A 22,531-nucleotide genomic window follows, 5' to 3' on the forward strand; every position below is an offset into this window, starting at 1 on the left:
TGTGTTGCTTGATATGGAGAGGAATGGATATTTCAAATAAGAAGAGAATATCACATTTCAATTATAATTTAATTCTTCACTCATCTTTGTTTTATAAATACCCGGAGGTAATAAAGGAAGAAAGCATAGCTATGAATTTTATCCATGAAGGAGTTTATGCAACCACAAAGGTGTTTTGAATTTTTCTTTTTTAACCAATTAGGTATTTTCATCTATTAAATTTTTTTCTTAAAGTATAAGATTGCAGTTTTCACAAGATAACAAATTTTAATAAGATTATTTTAAATATCTGGTTTTCTTTTGTTCCTTTAAATTCATCATCAGCTTCTATATTGGGTAGCTACAAGTGATAGCATTTGGCATTGTTTATTCACTGTAAAATGTCAGAGCAGTAAGAGCTGGATTCCTCAACTGGGAACAGTAAGATGCCTGGATTTACTGTGCATTGTGTGGCTTCAGAATATTTTTTCTGTTATTGTTCTTCCCTCATCCAGTGTGTTAAGAAAAAGTATTTTTCCTATTTACCACATAGGACATGTCTGTCTTTTCTTCCTGTTTACACTGAAAACATTCAGCTGTAGCACTGATCTCCAGTGAAATCTATTGTGGTGTTCCTAACAGCTGTCAAATTCTGAATCAGATCAACCATATACCCACTAAAACACCCAACAGTCCAGAAGACTCATGAATATGTTTATCAGATATGCTATGTCTTATATAGTTTTACTGCTGTCTTTATAAATCCAGGTTAAAAAATGAAATAAGAATTAGAGAAACAAACCAGGCTTTAAAACAGGAGAGAGACTGCATTTTAGCTCCAACTTTATGAGGGATGGGAAAACAATATATTCTTCATCCCTTTTCCCCTCCAATTAGATTTCTCCATAGAGACAAAAAAAAAAATTTTTTATTTAAACCTTGAATTTTAGGGGCAAGCTTTAAAAAAGCCAAATCAATGCTAAATCAGAGGTATTTACAAGATCGACAAATTTAAGCCAAAGTGGATACTTAAAAGCTCATATAGATCTTTAGATGATGCTCTCCCAGATGGTGAATTAATGTAATTTTAGCAGGAAGCAAAGTTGCGCTAATACGCAGTACTGCGGCCTCGCACTGACTTAATGTATCTGTACCCACCACAGCACAGATGTTGTATATCATTTTACTGCCAGTTTTTCTATACCACACACTGAAGAATGGGATATGGGAGTACAGCAAATTATGATTTTAAATTTTGACTAGTGACTTGTTAGAAATTGAAGCTTTCTGTGAACTATGTATAGAAATCACATCGGGTGTGTTCTTTGTACAGGGTGTGAAAGGCGACTCGGGTCCTCGTGGTCCACCTGGCCCAAAAGGAGACAAGGTACAGTATTTACCCAGTCTTTTCTCAAGAAAACCCCGAGAACCTATGCAGTGACTTTTCACTGATATGTTTAACAGACAAAATGTAATTTTGTTAAAATTAACCAAAGGCTATTATGTTTAAAAAAAAACTGAACAAGAAAAGCCTTTTGGTTCATTCAATTAGTTTGAAGAGACTAAATGCACAATTGCTAGTCAACAGTAATTTGTGTTTATAAGATTTCCCTTTTCTGTCCCTCGCTCAGCACCGTTAGGTGTTCATTCCATCACACATTCGCAGCTATGTGCTGCGCTGGGGACTTTGCCAGTAGCGCTGAAATGCTACCGTGGTGAAGCAGGTGGTCTTTGTGGGGAAAGAGGGTAATTGTGCATCTCAGTCTTAATCTGAATGCCCCTCTTCCTGCCACAAGTTCTCATGTCATTTTATAGTGGCCTATCAGCAGGGACCTTGAAAAGAAAAGTACGAGATAGTAAAAGCAAGAGTTGTTTTGAGAAGGTCATTGGGTGATCCTAGTTTGATGACAGTTGTACATATGGGCATTTTGCACTGTATTTTGTTCTTCATTCTCAACATATTTAGAAATCTATGTCTGTCTCCAGTATTTACCTTTGCAATAAAGTTGGCTGCAAATTGCTCCCTAATGACTGATTTAAACTTCATCAATGTTCTTTAACAACTATTGGTTATTTTTATTCAGTTGTTCCCAATATAATGATTACACAAGGCTAAGTCTTCACTTTTCAGGTGATTTTGTTAAATGAGAAAAGAGAATGTTGTAGAGATCCTCCCACATGAGAATACGGTATCCAGTGCCCCCTGCCATACAGTGTTGGTTCCATAATGTCCACTTGAAGAGGGGTTATGGCAGCGATACTTGATTTTTTTTTCTTTATGCAATAACTTTATTTAATTCACCATCAGCACTCTGGGGTTCAATATATTTATCTACAAAATGAGGGGATTTGATGAGATGGAGGGTCTCTAATTGTCAATTTTAACATTTTAAGACTTACCTTTTAAAAATGTATTCACTTTTTATTGAAAAAGTGAAAATGTTAGTTGCTACCCCATGGACTGTAGCCCATGAGACTCCTCTGTCCATGGGATTCTCCAGGCAAGAATACTTAAGTGGGTTGCCATTGCCTTCTTCAGGGGATCTTCCCAACCCAGAGATTGAACCAGGGTTTCCTGCATTGCAGGCGGATCCTTTACCTTCTGAGCCACCAGGAAAGCCCCCCCTTTTTTTTATTGAAGTATAGTTTAATTTGCAATATTTTATTAGTTTCATATATACTAATCAGCATGGTGATTCAAAAATTTTATAGCTTATATTCCATTTAAATCTATTATAAGATATTGGCTATCTTCCCTGTGTTGTACAATATATCCTTGTAGCTTATTTACTTTGTGCATAGTGGTTTGCACCTCTTAATTCCCTACCCCTGTCTTGCCTTTCTCTGTGATGCTTGATCTTAATGACCAAGAGTTCCCATGAAATAAACACATACGGTGACACAATAAAGCATATAGGTGACATATTTATAAATTGAAAAATAATAAACATTTAGATTAACCATATTCTTTAGATTTTGAATAGTTTTTCAATATATCTACCTGGTAATTTGTATTCATGTAATGGTCAGCAAAGCAACATTAGTATTTAAAATTTCATGACTATAGGCAAAGCCTCTTACAAATGTTCACAAGTGCAAGGCCAGTTCAGCAAAGCTTTAAAAGAGGCAATGGGGCTGCTGGAGGTGTGAAATGGGGAGACCCACTTATTATTTTTGCTGACCCACTTATTATTACTGTGCTAACTTTGTCAGAAATATAATCTGTCATTGTGACATTTCCCAGCTGCTCCATTGGCAAGTAACCATATTTGAAGAGATACTCTTTCTAATTTTGGATTAGTAGACAAAAAAATAGAAATTAGATTATTTTAGCTTTTCAAAACAAGTTCTGCTGCTGCAGAAAGCATGAAGATGCACAAGGTGATTTTTATATCATGATAGCTAAAAGCATGTAATAAATTTTTCATTGTGAAGACACTTTTATCAAGATAAAATTCTAGTTTTCTTTCCATCCAGATTTATCTAGATATTGCTTTGATCCATTCTTAAAATTTGTAAATATGTGGGCAAGAAGGGACTATTGGTAATTGCAGCTTTTCTTTCATCCTTTAGGGAGATATGGGACCGCCGGGACCACCAACCCTAACTGTAAGTATTTTTGAAGTCAAAATTCATAACTGAAATATGTTACCCTGTTTACTGCTCACAGTACATCATGACTATACCAGAATTTAAGCCATTGGATATTTTGAGAACTGAAAGTGACTTCAAAGTAGATCTAAGCAAACCTCCAGATTTTAAAGATGGAGCTTCTACCCACAGCAGTGAAGGGCTTAACCTGAGGTCATGCAGGTAGTCACTGGAAAAGTCTGGAAGCAGTACTTAACCTAAGCAATTTTCTCCACCCTCCATATGGTTCATAATTTTTCCCCTTCAGGGTTTGATTATACATTCTTAACATGACATTTAAAGTTAATGGAAGCAGAGACAGTTCTTCTTACTCTAAAAACTATAAAAGAATAAACTATAATCACCCAATGTGTAAAAATAGCTACCTGTTTAAACTGATTGTTACATTCTCCAAAATCCATTCAAGCCCATTGCTTTTTCCTATGTGAGTTGCTTCTAAGATTTGAAAATGATAAAATAGAGATATTTCAGTGACAGATTTATGAGAAAAGTTTATAATGTCCACATAATGGCATTGCTCTCAATTAAATGGTTCATCATTTATTAAACATTTAGTCATAAATACGTAATGCTTTCATATTTGGATACGATTTGCTGTTATAGATTTTCTTCATAGGCCATTAAGGTTTCTCATTTAAGTTAAAGATTTGGTCTGAGAATGACACTAAGCTTAATGGAAAAGAAGAAAGATGTTTAACTAAGATCATGTGTAGCCTGAGGCCTCTCAAATTTTATGTTGATATTAGCTAATAACATAAATTAAGAATTTAAATCATCAGTTTCCTGAGACCTATGCTGATCATAGAAGACCAAGTTTAAAGAAATCTTCTAGCATCTGGATGAGGATCCTCCCATTTGGGCAGCACAGGACTTGCAAAGGCTATGTGGCTTTGATAACATTTATATTTATCTTTGTACTTGAAAATATCATTCTGAACACTATATAAATACCGTCTTACACAAATAATCTTTGCAGTGCTCACTTAGAATGCAAATATTTCTTCATAAATGGAAAATCTAAGGAAACAAACAAATGACTTTCTTAGGAATAGCCAAATTCAATTTAGTGTGGAATTCTGTGTTTGAAGCTTTGATTTTCAAGACAGGAATAAAAACTATTTGAAAGGAGGTTTTAACTGCATACTATTCAATTTTTTGTAATTTATGGAGTTTATTTCTTAAATTATTTGGCAGTGATTTACTTCCCTTTCACTTTTTACTTTCATGCATTGGAGAAGGAAATGGCAACCCACTCCAGTGTTCTTGCCTGGAAAATCCCAGGGACTGGGGAGCCTGGTGGGCTTCCGTCTATGGGGTCGCACAGAGTCAGACACGACTGAAGCGACTTAGCAGCAGCAGCAGCAGCATTTTATTTAAATCACGTTTATTTTTCTTCAACTGAGTTATGTGCTCAATCATTCCATGTAGTTATCTGATTACACAGTCATTTGCAACTTGTGTTTGAGGACTAAAATGTAATCTGTCTGTATCATTTCGCCTGATAAGCAAATTTGGCCCCTCAGCCAGAATATTATATTGGAATATGTCAATGTCAAGTGACAACTGACATCTTTCTGCCAAGTAACACCCTTTAGATGTCTCTTCGCACTATTCAGCGGCCAGACACTAAAGGAGTACAAACTGATTTTCATACCTGTCTAAAGATAGAGAGAGACTCCAAAGTGGGAGGTTAAGAGAGTGAATTAGAAGGATGTGGAGCTTACCATCTTCCAAAACACATCAAAAAGACATCTACACGTGGTCAAATTGTCATTGAAAACTAGCAGAAGACCTCTTACGCAGCCAAAGCTGCAAGAAAGATCCCCACATAACTGGTAGGATAACAAAAAGACATTGGAACAGGACCAGTGCCCCTGGGAGGGAGCTGTGAAAGAAGAAAAGTCCATACAGATGACCCCTTTCCCTGGGAACCCCCTTCATTGGCTGGGAGGTCCATTTGGCCAGATAGAGGATCTGGAGGGGCGTGGACACTGCCCATGAGGAGTCTGCATGTGCTGGCTGGTTAGCTGTTGGGACAGAGAGAGACTGGCTCTGATGGCTGCCACCTCAATGCACTTTCCAACCTTATATGTCCTTCAGGTGGAGCTGCTAGTACATTGAGTGGACAGCTGCTGAAACTTGGGCTTCTGTGGATGGACCCTGGGAATGGACTCAGTCTAGATGTGCAAAAGCAGCCCAGAGGGCAGGAGTGTAGTCCAGGCCTAACCTCCAGGCCAGGCTTACATTAGGTCAGGGACAAGCACAACAGAGAAAGGGATGTGACTTGAACTGCTTCTGAGCAGAACCGTGGATGCCTGCATAAATGGTGCATTGGTTCACAGTGACCACGTGGGTCTCTGTTGCTTCGGCACTCACCTCCTTGGGACGGAGCACAAACTTAAGGGCCTTTTCAAATGCAACCTTCAGGGCTTCTACTGCAACAGCTGGGGAGCAGAGCCTGTTGTTGGCACACACATGGCAGGGTGTAGATTTACCATTAGAAAGCCCACTGTTAGTCTGCTCGTGGCAGGGCACAGCTCCACTGGCAGGCTTTGTGAGTACACACACCATGGGGAAGAGGCTGATTTCTGAGCCCATAATCAGCGCTGTCAAAGCAGGGACATGTGGGGTCAGGGGGTCCTGCAGCAGCAGACTTTGTTGGCGTGCACATCAGGTGAGAGACATAATCCACAGAATCACATGTCTCCAGTGGACGGGCCCTAGGGAGAGGCTTGCAGTGGTTCCTTTCCCAGCAGAAGTGCTCCAGTTCCACCCAGCTCACACAAAGCCTGAAGCTAGAATCTAGGGGGACAGGCCCTGGGAAAGCCCTACCACAGAGGCAGCTCAGGTCTCAGGTGGCAGCTCAACCACTTCAATTTCTGCAGCCACAATGCCCTGATCCACAGGGCCAGCCTTACACTAGGTCAGGGACAAACACAACAGAGAAAAGAATGCAGCATGGGCTGCTTCTAAGCAGAACCTTGGATGCCTACGAGGTGGTGTATACATCGCTGTGACCATATGAGCTTCTCTTGCTTCAGCACTCATCTCCTTGCTACAGAGCACAAACTCAAGAGCAGCAGAGCCTTCTCACACACAAACTTCAGGGCTTCTGCTGCAACAACTGGGAAGTAGACCCAATCCCCAACAAGGCTGTGACAGTCACAGAGAGAAGAGGAGGTGCTGCCCAGCATCCAGTGCAGGATCTCTACACAAAAGCAGTCATAACCTCTATCAAGGGGATAATGACCAGCACACTCTGGGTGAAGATGTGACAGGCGTCCCTAACAGAGACAGCTCTCAAGACAAAGATATTAGACTCACATAGTCTATATAGGGATGCTCCCACATAAAAACAGCCCTCAAGACCACAGTAGTAACTATTTCTTCTAAATTTGTAGAATCACAGAAGTGTAAGTAAAATGAAGAAGCAAAGGAACTACTTTCAACAAACAGAACAAGCAAAATCCCCTAAAAATAATCAATGAAACAGACCTCTTCAGTATACTAGATCCTGAGTTGAAAAAAGTAACAAAAATGTTAAAGGAATCAAGAAAGACTTTCAATAGAAATGCAGGTCACTGTAACGAGGAACTGGAAACTATAAAGAGGAAACAATCAAAATTAGACAACTCAATTGCTGAGAGAAAAACAGAACTGAAAGCAGACTAAATAATGCAGAAGAACAAATAAGTGATCTGGAAGATAGAATAATGGAAATAACACCATCAGAACAACAGATAGAAAGACAAAAGGAAGCAAAAAATGAAAGCAGCATATGAGATTCTGTGGAATCATTTCAAGCATGCCAACCTACACACAATAGGGATCCCAGAAGGGAAAAAAAGAAGAAGATCAAAAAGGTATTTGAAGACATTATGGCTGAACACTTTCCAAACCTAAAGAAGGAAACAGATATCCAGGTATAGGAAGTAGAGAGAGTCTTGAACAAGATGAACCCAGTAGACCCACACCAAAATATACCATAATTAAAATGACAAAAGTTAAAGAGGATTCAAAAGTAAGGAAAAGAAAAGCAAAGAGTCAGTTACAAGGGAACCCCCACAGGTTGATTTCTCTACAGAAAATTTGCAAACCAGAATATACTTTTTGCAATATATATTCAGAGTTCTGAAAGGGGAAAACTTGCAACCTAGGATACTCCCCCCATTAAGATTATAACTTAGAATAGAATGAGAAAGAAAGAATTTCTCAGACAAGCAAAAACTACAAGAATACAGCATTAAGTCTATCCTAAAAAATAATGAAAGATCTTCTCTAAACAGAAAAGAAGCAAGAATATGTAAGAAAGGCTAAAACCACAATAGAATAGGCCAATTAAAAAAAAAAAAAGGATTAAACATCTTTTGAAGAAACTAGTACATAGATTTAAAACAATAAGTATTTTATTAAAGCAACTAAGACTACAGTTAACAGCAAAAAGAAAAACATCATGCTGTAAAATAGGATATAAAAATCACAAAATGCAGAAGAAGGAAGTAAAGACTGTAGATTTTTTTTTTTTTTTTTTTAGAATATGCCTGAACTTATACAACTATCAGTCTAATGCAAGCAGATATAATTCTGGGTTAACGTACTTGAAAGCCAGACTGACCACAAATCAAAAACATTCAACAGATTCACAAAACTCCAAAAGGAAAGAAACTCAAGTTAATTCAAGAGAAAACCATCAAACCACAAAAGGAAAGAAACAAAGAGAACTGCAAAATCAACTAGAAAATAAGGTTTAAAATGACAATAAATACATCTTATAAGTAATTGCTTTAAATGTGAATGGACTAAATGCTCCAATCAAAAGACATTGACTCAAAGGTTATATTAAAAAAACTAGTATCTACAATATGTTGCTACAGGAGACTCACTTTAGGGTTAAAGATGCTATACTGATAAATGAGGGGGTGGGAAAAGATATCTCATGAAAATGAAAGCAACAAAAAGCCAAAGATAGCAATACTCATATCAGACAAAATAGACTTTAAATCAAAGTGAATAACAAGGACAAAGAATGACATTAGATACTGATAAAGGGATCCATACAAGAAGATATTAGACTCATTAACATATTTGCCAACAAAGGTCTGTCTAGTCAAAGCTATGGTTTTTCCAGTAGTCATGTATGGATGTGAGAGTTGGACTATAAAGAAAGCTGAGCACCAAAGAATTGGTGCTTTTGAACTGTAGTTTTGGAGAAGACTCTTGAGAGTCCCTTGGACTGCAAGGAGATCCAACCAGTCCATTCTAAAGGAGATCAGCCTTGAATATTCATTGGAAGGACAAATGCTGAAGCTGAAACTCCAATACTTTGGCCACCTGATGCAAAGAACTGAGTCTTTGGAAAAGGCACTGATGCTGGGAAAGATTGAAGGCAGGAGGAAAAGGGAACAAGAGAGGATGAGATGGTTGGATGGCACCACCAACTCAATGGACTTGAGTTTGAGTAAGCCTGGGAGTTGGTGATGGACAGAGAGGCCTGGCGTGCTGCAGTCCATGGGGTCGCAAAGAGTCGGACACAACTGAGTGACTGAACTGAACATACATGCCAATGTAGGAGCACCTAAATGTAAATAATGTAATATAAAGCAAATAATGTAATGTAAAGCAAATAATAACAGACATAAAAGGAAAAGGTAACAGGAATGCAATGATAGTGGTATACTTAAACACTGCACTGACCTCAGAGACCTGTCTTCTAGACAGAAAATCAGCTAGGCAACAGAGCTCCTAAATGACACATAGAACAGCTGGACTTAATTGATATCTACAGGAAACGACATCCAAAAAACCCAGAATACACATTCTTTCCAAGTGTATGTGGGACATTCTCTAGAACAGACCACATACTAAGACATAAAGCAAGTTTCAACAAATTTAAAAGGGTAGAAGTTATTTCAAACATCTTTTCTGACCACAGTGGTAGGAAACTAGAAATGAACCACAGAAAGAAAAGAAGAAGAAGAAAAAAAAAAAAACAGTATGGAGATTAAAAAACACACAATGAAAAAACCAATGGATCAATGATAAAATGAAACAGGAAATCAGTCAAGACAAACAACAGTGAAACCATAGTCTTACAAAATCTAGCGGATGTAGCAAAGCCTGTACTAAAGGGGAAATTCGTAGTGATACAGGCTGTCTTCAAGAAACAAGAAAACCTCAAATAAACAACCTAAACTGTCACCTGAAAGAATTATAAACAGAAGAACAAAAAAAGTCAATAGTAGCAAGGAAATAATAAATATCAGAAGAATAAATAAATAAAATTGAGATAAAAATAATAGAAAACATCAATAAAACTAAGAGCTGGGTGTTTGTTTTTAACAAAATCAACAAATCTCTAGCCACGTTCACCATCAAGAAGAGAGATGGGACCCAAATAATCAAAAAAAGAAATGAAAGAGGAAAAATAACTACAAATACCACAGAAAAACAAACAAAAATAACATTATGCTGTGAACAGTTATATGCCAACAAATTGGACAACCTATAAGAAATAAACAAGTATCTAGAAATATACAACCTTCCAAAACTGTGTTGCTGCTGCTGCTAAGTCACTTCAGTCGTGTCCGACTCTGTGTGACCCCATAGACGGCAGCCCACCAGGCTCCCCCGTCCCTGGGATTCTCCAGGCAAGAACACTGGAGTGGGTTGCCATTTCCTTCTCCAATGCATGAAAGTGAAAAGTGAAAGTGAAGTCGCTCATTCGTGTCTGACTGTTCGCGACCCCATGGACTACAGCCTACCAGGCTTCTCCGTCCATGGGATTTTCCAGGCAAGAGTACTGGAGTGGGTTGCCATTGCCTTCTCCAAAACTGTGTTAAGAAGAAACAAATCTTTGAAAAAGATTGACCACTAGAAATGAAATAGAATTTGTAATGGAAAAAAAAAAGAACTTCCTACAAACAAAAGTCCAGGACCAGATGGGTCTCTGGGGAATTCCACCAAATATACAAATAATAATTTATACACATCCTTCTTAAACTATTGCAAAAAATTAAAGACGAGGGAACACTCTTGTAGTCATTCTATGAAGCCACCATCACTCTGATACCAAAATCAGAGAAAGACACTACAAAAAAAGAAAATTATAGGGGAATACCTTTGATGAAGATAGATGCAAAAATCCTCAACAAAATATTAACAAATTGAATCCAACAATACTTGAAAAGAATCATACACCATGATCAAGTTGGACAAATACCAGAGTCGTAAGAGTGTTTCAACATGCTCAAATCAACCAATGTGATACATCACATTAGAAAAGGAAGAGATGAAAACCACATGATCATCTCAATAGACACAGAAAATCATCTGATAAAATTCAGCATTGACTTTTGATAAAATCCTCTCACCATAGTGGGTATAAAGGGAACATATCTCAACATAATAAGAGCCGTTTATGACAAACCCACAGCCAACACTGTACTTACCAGTGAAAAGAGGAAACTCTTCCTGTTACATTCTAAAACAAGCAAGAGAGCCCCCTCTCACTACTTACATTCACCATTGTTTTGAATGACTCGGTCACAGCAATCAGACAAGAAAAAGAAATAAAGCGTATCCAAATTGGAAGGGAAGAGGTTAAATAGTCATTATGCAGATGACATGATACTCTATATGCTGCTGCTGCTTCTGCTACTAAGTCGCTTCAGTCCTGTCCGACTCTGCGACCCCATAGACGGCAGCCCACCAAAGAGTAGCAAGGACAGATAAGAAAGCCTTCCTCAGTGATCAGTGCAGAGAAATAGAGGAAAACAATAAAATGGGAAAGACTAGAGATCTCTTCAAGAAAATTAGAGATACCAAGGGAACATTTCATGCAAAGATGGGCACAATAAAGGATAGAAATGGTATGAAACTAACCGAAGCAGAAGACTTTAAGAAGAGGTGGCAATAATACACAGAACTATGTAAAAAAGATCGTAATGACCTAGATTATTATGATGGTGTGATCACTAACCTAGAGCCAGATATGTTGGAGTGCAAAGTTAAGTGGGTCTTAGGAAGCATCACTACGAACAAGCTAGTGGATGTGATGGAATTCCAGCTGAACTATTTCAAATCCTAAAATATGATGCTGTGAAAGTGCTGCACTCAATATGCCAGCAAATTTGGTAAACTCAGCAGTGGCCACAGGACTGGAAAAGGTTAATTTTCTTTCCATTCCTAAAGAAATGCAATGCCAAATAATGTTCACACTACCACACAATTGCACTCATTTCAGCTGCTGGCAAAGTAATGCTGAAAATCCTCCAAGCCAGGCTTCAACAATACATGAACTGAGAAATTCCAGATGTTCAAGCTGGATTTAGAAAAGGCAGAGGAAGTAGAGATCAAATTGCCAACATCTGTTGGATCATAGAAAAACCAAGAGAATTCCAGAAGAACGTCTACTTCTGCTTCATTGACTAGACTACAGCCTTTGACTGTGTGGATCACAACAAGCTGTGGAAAATTCTTCAAGAGATGGGAATATCAGAGCACCCTACCTGCCTCTGAGAAACTTGTATGCAGGTCAAGAAGCAATAGTTAGAACTGGATATGGAACAAACTTCCAAATTGGGCAAGGAGTATGTCAAGGCTGTATATTGTCACCCTGCTTATTTAACTTCTATGCAGAGTACATCATGAGATATGCTGGGTTGGATTAAGCACAAGCTGGAATCAAGATTTTCAGGAGAAATATCAATAAACTCAGATATGCAGATGACTCCACCCTTATGGCAGAAAGTGAAGAGGAACTAAAAAGCCTCTTGATCAAAGCTAATGAGGAGAGTGAAAAAGCTGGCTTAAAACTCCAGATTAAAAAAACTAAGATCATGGCCTCCAGTCCCATCGCTTCATGGCAAATAGATGGGGAAACTGTGGAACAGTAGACAGACTTTATTTTCCTGCAGATGGTGACTTCAGTCATGAAATTAAAAGATGCTTACTCCTTGGAAGAAAAGCTATGACCAACCTAGATAGCATATTAAAAAGCAGAGAAATTTCTTTATTGACAAAGGTCCATCTAGTCAAAGCTTTGGTTTTCCCAGTAGTCATGTATGGATGTGAGAGTTGGACCATAAAGATGGCTGAGTGCCAAAGAATTGATGCTTTTAAGCTATGGTGTTGGGAAAGACTCTTGCGATTCCCTTGGACTGCAAGCAGATCAATTCAGTCAATCCTAGAAGAAATCAATCCTGAATATTCATTAGACGGATTAATGCTGAAGCTGAAGCTGCAATACTTTGGCCACCTGATGTAAAGACCCAACTCATTAGAAAAGACCCTGATGCTAGGAAAGATTGAAGGCAGAAGGAGAAGTGGAGGACAGAGGATGAGATGGTTGAATGGCATCACTGACTTGAATGATATGAGTTTGAGCAAACTCCAGCAGCTGGTGAACGACAGGTAAGTCTGGGGTTCTGCAGTCCATGCGTTCGGAAAGAGTCAGACTTGACTGAGTGACTGAACAACAGCAATGGGAATAAGAGCAATGTGCCTGCCCTTCCCATTTCTATTCAACACAGTACTGGAAGTCTTAGCATGAGAAACTAAGGAAGAAGAATAAATAAAATACATCTAAATTAGAAAGGAAAATGTAAAACTTTCTTTATTTGCAGATTTTATGATCTTTTATACAGAAAATATAAAAAAACAGTTAGAACTGGACATGGAACAACAGACTGGTTCCAAATAGGAAAAGGAGTATGTCAAGGCTGTATATTGTCACCCTGTTTATTTAACTTATATGCAGAGTACATCATGAGAAATGCTAGACTGGAAGAAACACAAGCTGGAATCAAGATTGCTGGGAGAAATATCAATAACCTCAGATATGCAGATGACACCACCCTTATGGCAGAAAGTGAAGAGGAACTAAAAAAAGCCTCTTGATGAAGGTCAAAGAGGAGAGTGAAAAAGTTGGCTTAATGGCATCCAGTCCCATCACTTCATGCCAAATAGATGGGGAAACAGTGGAAACAGTGTCAGACTTTATTTTTCTGGTCTCCAAAATCACTGCAGATGGTGACTGCAGCCATGAAATTAAAAGACGCTTACTCCTTGGAAGGAAAGTTATGACCAACCTACATAGCATATTCAAAAGCAGAGACATTACTTTGCCAACAAAGTTTCGTCTAGTCAAGGCTATGGTTTTTCCTGTGGTCATGTATGGATGTGAGAGTTGGACTGTGAAGAAGGCTGAGCACCGAAGAATTGATGCTTTTGAACTGTGGTGTTGGAGAAGACTCTTGAGACTCCCTTGGACTGCAAGGAGATCCAACCAGTCCATTCTAAAGGAGATCAGCCCTGGGATTTCTTTGGAAGGAATGATGCTAAAGCTGAAACTCCAGTACTTTGGCCACCTCATGTGAAGAGTTGACTCATTGGAAAAGACTCTGATGCTGGGAGGGATTGGAGGCAAGAGGAGAAGGGGACAACAGAGGATGAGATGGCTGGATGGCATCACTGACTCGATGGACATGAGTCTGAGTGAACTCCAGGAGTTGGTGATGGAGAGGGAGGCCTGGCGTGCTGCGATTCATGGGGTCGCAAAGAGTCGGACATGACTGAGCGACTGATCTGATCTGATCTGATATAGAAAATTTCAAAGCCTCTAACAACAAACTCTTAGAACTAATAAACACATTCAGGAAAGCTGAAGGATATAACAGTTTCATTTTTGTACACTAACAAAATACTGAAAAAGAAATAAAGCAATCTTGTTAACAATAGCATCAATAACATTCTAGGAATGAATATAAACAAGGAAATAGTAAGATCTGTGTGTTGAAAACTACAGGACTTTGGTAAAAGACAGTGAAGAAAACACAAATAAATAAATATATATGCTTTCTTCATGAGTTGGAAGAAATAATATTGTTAAAATATTCATACTCCCCAAAGCTATCTATAGATCCAGTGCAATCCCTTTCCGAATTTTAATGGCATTTTTCACAGAAATAGAAAAAAACTCCTAGAACTCTTATGGAATCATGAAATACCCTGAAGAGCCAAAGCAATCCTTATAAAGAAAAACAAGGCTGGAGGCATCACACTTCTTGACTTCTAACTGTATTACAAAGTTGTATTAATCAGAACAGTATGTTAACTGTTGTAAAAAGAGGCACATACACCACTGGAACTTAACTGGGAGCCCAGAAACAGATCCATGCATATACAGTCAACTCATACTCGATAAGGGAGCCAACAGTACTCACTGGAGAAAACACAGTCTCTTCAACAGATGGTTTGGGGAAAAACTGGATAATCACATGCCGAAGATTGAATTGGTCCCTATCTTACACCACTCACAAAAATTAGCTTGAAATGATTTAAAGACTTACATATAAGAGCTGAAACTATGAAACTCCTAAAAGAAAACATAAGGAAAATCTACTTGACATTGGTCTTAGCAATAAATTTTGGCTATGATTCCATAAGTACCAGTAGCAAAAGCAAAAGTAAAAATGTGGGACTACATCAAACTGAAAAGTTTCTGTACTGCAAAAGAAACAATCAACAAAATAAAAAGCCAACTATGGACTGGCAGAAATATTTCAAACCGTATATCTGACAAAGGCTTAATATACAAAATATATAAGAAACTCAAATAGCAAAATCCCAGATAGTCACATTTTAAAATGAGCAAAGGACCTGAATAGATATTTTTTGCAAAGAAGACATTCAACTGACCAACAAGTACGTGAAAGACGTTTTAGCATCACCAGTCATCAGGGAAATGCAGATCTAAACCGCAATGAAGTATCCCCTCACACTTGTCAGAAGCACTGTTATCACAAAGGCTAGAGATAACAAGTGTTGGCAAGGACATGGAGAAAAGGAAACCCTCGTGCACTGCTGGTGGGAATGCACATCAGTGCAGACAGCATGAAAAACAGTATGGAGGTTCTTTTAAAAACTTAAAAATAAGACTATCATATGATTTAGCAGTCTGATTTCTGAGGATACATGCAAAAGAAAAGCAGTCAGTACAGCTGACCCTTGAACAACACAGATTTGAGTTGCACAGCCCCAGTTATATGCAGATTTACTACATGATCCATGGTTGGTGAAATCCAAGGATGTGGAACCATGGATACTGAGGATTGGCTGTAAAGTTGTACGCAGGTTTTTTACTGTACTCCTAACCCATGTGTTGTTAAAGAGTCAACTGTACTTCAGGAGAATATCTACATATCCATACTTATTGCAGTGTTCTTGATAATAGCCAGGACATGGAAACAACCTAACAGTGACTAGTGGATAAAGAACAGGGAGATACACACGCATTCCTACACACACACACACACACACACACACACACCAATTTTTAGCCCTAAAAAGAAGGAAATCCTGCCACTTGTGACAGTATGGATGAGCCACTGGGCTGTTGTACTAAATGAAATAGGTCAGAAACACAAATGCTATACATTCCTACTGGTATGCAGAAGGTGAAAAAGCTGAATTCATAGAAACAGATAGTAGAAGAGTGGTTGGGAGGAATGGAGAGTGGGGGAAATAGGGAAATGGTCAAAATGCACAAACTTCTAATTTCATGATGAATAAGTTCTGGAAATCCACTTTACAACATGGTGGCTCTAGTTAATAGTGCTGTGTTATATACCCAAAAGTCACTAAAAGACTGGGTCTAAACATTATCACCACACATATAAAAGAAAGGTATATACGTGAAGTGATGGAGGTGTTAACTAACCTTATTGTGGTAATCATTTCACTATACATATATGTATCTCGAATCAAGTTGTTCACATTAAACTTACATAGTCTTATGTATCAATTATATCCCAATAAATCCAGGAAAAACATGAGTTACTGATAAATTTGCAATGTCTCTTCTGTTGATATTTATAACTTACAAAGATATTTATTTCTGTAAGCTAAAACTAAAATTCAATAAGGAAAACATTGATAATAACATCCAAATTTGTTTGATCAAAATACAGTTTATTCTGAGATCATAATTTGAATTTGTATTTTAAAAGATTCTTAATAATTTTTTCTGGAATCATGAAGATTTTGACCTAATAATCTTTTATTAAAGGTAGATATTTTATGGTTTATTTACATTAGTTGAATTATGGTATTTTACACTAGCTTTTTATGTTTAAATATTAAATAGAAATCCTTTACATTTAAATATTCAGATATGATAAGTAAATTTTCTTTATTCTTTGTCAGTTGTTGTTAAAGTCTTAACTTTGTGTAAATGTAGTGTATCTTCATATATATGACTTTTTAAAACTGTTGTGTATGTTTTATTTTTATTTTTTTTTTGTGGTAAATCATCTCAGGTTTCTTTTTTTTTTTTTTTTTATCTTTACTATGAGATTCTCCTCAGCTGGATAATATACTACTCTTTTTCCTTAAAGCCTGGCTAAAATCCCCGACAGGAGCTTTAGAAGCAGGGCAGCGACTGTTCTGCAATAAGGCAGTCAGCTGATGCCCCTCACCCTCCTGCTTTCTTCCTCTGGCCTTTACACCTGTGTCAGGAGTGACAGGCGAAGGAAGGTGGGACAATGCCCTCTCATATACTATATCCACACATTTCAGTTCCCAGGAAAGTGCCTGTGTGGCTCCGGCCTTGTCCCTTTGGGGAGTTACTAAAGTCTCACCCAGATGGCAACAAATGTTGACACAGAAGCCAGAGGTTAGGTTAATCAACAGCAGAAATGTCTCAGGCATGCACACTAAATGGCACTTTAAATGCAGTCCTGGAGTCAGATAAATCCAGCTTGTGTGAGTTTTGGTCACAGAGGGGACACAGACTTCACCCTATAACCACCTTAAATACCAAAAGTGACTGAGAGAGGATCTCAGCTGGTCTTTTGTAAATCAAATGACACAAATTAACAGATGGCCCTAGTGCCCTAGAGATCATATCGTGTTCACCTAATGAGAGCCTTGAAATAACGCTTTTTTCTACACTAGTGTGCTGCGTTATTTTGCGTGTGTGCTCAGTCATGTCTGATTCTTTGCAACCCCATAGACTGTAGTCCACCAGACTCCTCTGTCCCTGGAACTTTCCAGGGAAAGATCCAGGAGTGGGTTGCCATTTCCTCCTCCATGGGATCTTCCCGACCCAGAGATCAAGCTTGCATCTCCTGTGTCTCCTGCATTGCAGGCAGATTTTTAACCACTGAGCCACCAGGGACCCCCAAAGTAGTGTGTACAAGATACAAATCAGTTTAGGAGGTGATACGGTCCCTTTTCCTCTCCTCCCTCCGTTTTACCTACTTCTACTTATTCGAATGCTAACTATGTATCAGTTACTATGCTAAATCTTGGGGACACAGAGATAAACATTCACTGTCACTGCCTTCACAGGACCTGTATAGTTTAAGAAAAAGCTACCAGTTAGTTAAAGCTGATCATTTTATAAACTGGTCATTTGCAATTAGAATACAAATAGTGTACAAATATCAGTACAACTATTTTTTCAAAAGAAATTTTTACTAGAATTTTTATGCTCTAATTTAAAAGTCTTTACTTTGAATACATTTAAATCACAGCCTCAACAACTAAATGATGCTTTCTTATTAACATTCCTAAAGAATTGTAGCTATCTCTTTTTAGGTAAATGAAGTAAAAGTTCTTGTTAAATGTCCATAAAGCATATTTTCTCTTTCTGCTTTTATGAGAATAAATATATGCTCTATAGCATTTTACATATTTATATATACCTAAGAAATATGTCCTATAGCATAGTAATTGACAGGCAATTAAATTTCAGATTACTTTGAATTCTTTACATATCAAAATCCTTTATACAGTCTTTCTATGAATTGCCTGAATTTGAATTAATACTATTAGTCTAATAAAGTTGTATAACTCGTATTTAATTCTTATTAACTAGCTGATATTGAGATTATTGAGACTTTTAGGGTACTGGTATGTCAGTAGAAAGAAGGCAGTTGAAATATATTTTAAAAATTAATCCTTTTTAAAATTTGTGGGGCAAAAGACTTACGTAAATGAATTAGTTAATTAAAATAGAGGATGTTTCCGTATTATATAACTATTTTTATTGACTCTATACAGAAATATAGGGGAGTTGCTGCTTAAGGCCCTAGAAAGATTTATGCTTAGCCTCAGAGAAGATTTATGTTTTACAAAAACTTACCATCAGCTCATTTGATAAGGAGGTGATTTATATATTTTTCATGAGGTGAATGATTTGAGAATAGCTCCTCTGCCCTTTGTTTATAGTTTGCTTCTACTTCAAGCAACATTTCAAATTGTTTCCATCAACATTCTAAATTATGCCTCTTAAGACTCAGTAGTAAAACTTTCTTTCCTAAAAGTGCTATTCATTGGCAACTTAAGACTTTTATGAAAAAAAGCAATTTTATTTCAGGTTGAGATACTCAGCAACCTAGAAAAATGCCTTAAAATGTATATCAAATACCATTAGAAAATTATAAAATGGAGATATCTTTTGAAAAATTGTGTGCAGAAAACATGTACTTAAGTCACAAACCTGAACAGAAATTAGTTAAATTCCATTCTGTTTAAGCATTAGAAAAATTTTCAGTAGAAACTTTATATTGATCTATAAAGTAGAACCTTAAAATGGTCATTCTCTAAAAGGATTCTAATTATATTCATTCCAGTTACCCATTCCGTTGGTTTTGGCAAACCAAAAATTCAGGTGTTACAGCTTAGGAGTTACACAGACCCTTGATCCAGACTGACTGGTAGTGGCTTTGAACCTGGCCATGTTGCCTGACTTTTCTATGCCCACATTTGATCATATAAAAATGGGATTATATTTCTTAATGCATAGTGTTGTAGTGATGATTAAATTAATTAGTACATGTAAAATCTTTTGAATAATGACTGGCTCCTAGTGAGCATAAGTATTGTTCAACTTTTAGCAAGTGTTCTTACCATCATTACATTGCTATTCAGAGGCAAAAATATCAATAAGAATGAGGCCTTTATGAAGGAATCACCAGGAAACGTTTTTTTTTGTTTGTTTGTTTTTTATTTTTAAACTTTACAATATTGTATTAGTTTTGCCAAATATCGAAATGAATCCACCACAGGTATACCTGCGTTCCCCATCCTGAACCCTCCTCCCTCCTCCCTCCCCTCCCCTCCCTCTGGGTCGTCCCAGTGCACCAGCCCCAAGCATCCAGTACCGTGCATCGAACCTGGACTGGCGACTCATTTCATACATGATATTATACATGTTTCAATGCTATTCTCCCAAATCTCCCCACCCTCTCCCTCTCCCACAGAGTCCATAAGACTGATCTATACATCCGTGTCTCTTTTGCTGTCTCGTACATAGGGTTATTGTTACCATCTTTCTAAATTCCATATATATGCGTTAGTATACTGTATTGGTGTTTTTCTTTCTGGCTTACTTCACTCTGTATAATAGGTTCCAGTTTCATCCATCTCATTAGAACTGATTCAAATGTATTCTTTTTAATGGCTGAGTAATACTCCATTGTGTATATGTACCATAGCTTTTTATCCATTCATCTGCTGATGGGCATCTAGGTTGCTTCCATGTCCTGGCTATTATAAACAGTGCTGCGATGAACATTGGGGTACACGTGTCTCTTTCCCTTCTGGTTTCCTCAGTGTGTATACAAGTGGTGCTGGGAAAACTGGTCAACCACTTGTAAAAGAATGAAACTAGAACACTTTCTAACACCTTACACAAAAATAAACTCAAAATGGATTAAAGATCTAAACGTAAGACCAGAAACTATAAAACTCCTAGAGGAGAAGGCAAAACACTCTCCGACATACATCACAGCAGGATCCTCTATGACCCACCTCCCAGAATACTGGAAATCAAAGCAAAAATAAACAAATGGGACCTAATTAAACTTAAAAGCTTCTGCACAACAAAGGAAACTATTAGCAAGGTGAAAAGGCAGCCTTCAGAATGGGACAAAATAATAGCAAATGAAGCAACGGACAAACAACTAATCTCAAAAATATACAAGCAACTCCTACAGCTCAACTCCAGAAAAATAAATGACCCAATCAAAAAATGGGCCAAAGAACTAAATAGACATTTCTCCAAAGAAGACATACAGATGGCTAACAAACACATGAAAAGATGCTCAACATCACTCATTATCAGAGAAATGCAAATCAAAACCACTGTGAGGTACCATTTCACGCCAGTCAGAATGGCTGCGATCCAAAAGTCTACAAGCAATAAATGCTGGAGAGGGTGTGGAGAAAAGGGAACCCTCTTACACTGTTGGTGGGAATGCAAACTAGTACAGCCACTATGAAGAACAGTGTAGAGATTCCTTTAAAAACTGGAAATAGAACTGCCTTATGATCCAGGAAACGTTTAAAGAGAACTTTTGTATAATCGTCCGTGTGGTTAGCATTCTTTTATCTGAGAAAACTAATAAACTGAATTGAGCTATTGTAATTTTTACCTCTAGTATAATCTCCATGAGGGCAGAACCTTGTCTACTTTATATGCAACTATAGCCCCAGAGACCAAAAATACTTGGTGCAGTGTATGGATCCAATAAATATTTCTTATTCATAGGAAAAGGAAACAAATATTTTTCACTGATGAACATACTATGAAAACAGTTCAGTTCAGTTTAGACACTCAGTCATGTCTGACCCATTATGACCCCATGGACTGCAGCACGCCAGGCCTCCCTGTCCATCGCTAACTCCGGGAGTCCACCCAAACCCATGTCCATTGAGTCAGTGATGCCATCCAACCATCTCATCCTCCGTTGCCCCCTTCTCCTCTCACCTTCAATCTTCCCCAAAATCAGGGTCTTTCAAATGAGTCAGCTCTTCGCATTAGGTAGCCAAAGTATTGGAGTTTTAGCTTCAACATCAGTCCTTCTAACGGACACTCAGGAATGATCTCCTTTAGGATGGACTGGTTGGATCTCCTTACGATCCAAGGGACTCTCAAAAGTCTTTTTCAACCCCACAGTTCAAAAGCATCAATTCTTCGGCGCTCAGGTTTCTTCACAGTCGAACTCTCACATCCATACATGACCACTGGAAAAACCATAGCCTTGACTAGACAGACCTTTGTTGGCAAAGTAATGTCTCTGCTTTTGAATATGCTATTTAGGTTGGTCATAACTTTCCTTCCAAGGAATAACCGACTTTTTATTTCATGGCTGCAGTCAGCATCTGCAGTGATTTTGGAGGCCCCCCAAAATAAAGTCTGTCACTATTTCTACTGTTTCCCCATCTATTTGCCATGAAGTGATGGGACTGGATGCCATGATCTTTGTTTTCTGAATGTTGAGTTTTAAGCCAACTTTTTCACTCTCCTCTTTCACCTTCATCAAGAGGCTTTTTAGTTCTTCTTCACTTTCTGCCATAAGGGTGGTGTCATCTGCATATCTGAAGTTATTGATATTTCTCCCGGCAATCTTGATTCCAGCTTGTGCTTCATCCAGCCCAGCGTTTCTCATGATGTACTCTGCATAGAAGTTAACTAAGCAGGGTGACAATATACAGCCTTGATGTACTCCTTTTCCTGATTTGGAACTAGTCTGTTGTTCCATGTCCAGTTCTAACTGTTGCTTCCTGACGTGCATACAGGTTTCTCAAGAGGCAGGTCAGGTGGTCTGGTATTCCCATCTCTTTCAGAATTTTCCACAGTATATTGTGATCCACACAGTCAAAGGCTTTGGCATAGTCAATAAAGCAGAAATAGAAGTTCTTCTGGAACGCTTGCTTTTTTGATGATCCAGTGGATGTTGGCAATTTGATCTCTGGTTCCTCTGCCTTTTCTAAATCCAACTTGAACATCTGGAAGTTCATGGTTCATGTACTGTTGAAGCCTGGATTGGAGAATTTTGAGCATTATTTTGCTAGCGTGTGAGATGAGTGCAATTGTGCAGTGGTTTGAGCATTC

At 37.9% G+C, this 22,531-nt stretch overlaps 1 protein-coding gene across 1 annotated transcript in view; it reads left to right on the top strand.

Moving 5' to 3' along the window:
- The window catches only part of COL19A1 (collagen type XIX alpha 1 chain), a 412,517-nt gene that overhangs the window by 194,492 nt on the left and 195,494 nt on the right, over positions 1-22,531 (top strand). Inside the window, exons 13-14 of the mRNA XM_070377142.1 lie at positions 1,313-1,366; positions 3,553-3,588. Of these exons, the coding sequence (XP_070233243.1) occupies positions 1,313-1,366; positions 3,553-3,588 (90 nt within the window). The remainder of the gene's footprint in view (positions 1-1,312; positions 1,367-3,552; positions 3,589-22,531) is intronic.

Source organism: Bos mutus, chromosome 9 (genome assembly GCF_027580195.1).
Source record: "Bos mutus isolate GX-2022 chromosome 9, NWIPB_WYAK_1.1, whole genome shotgun sequence".
In the NCBI taxonomy this organism is placed as follows: Eukaryota; Metazoa; Chordata; class Mammalia; order Artiodactyla; family Bovidae; genus Bos; species Bos mutus.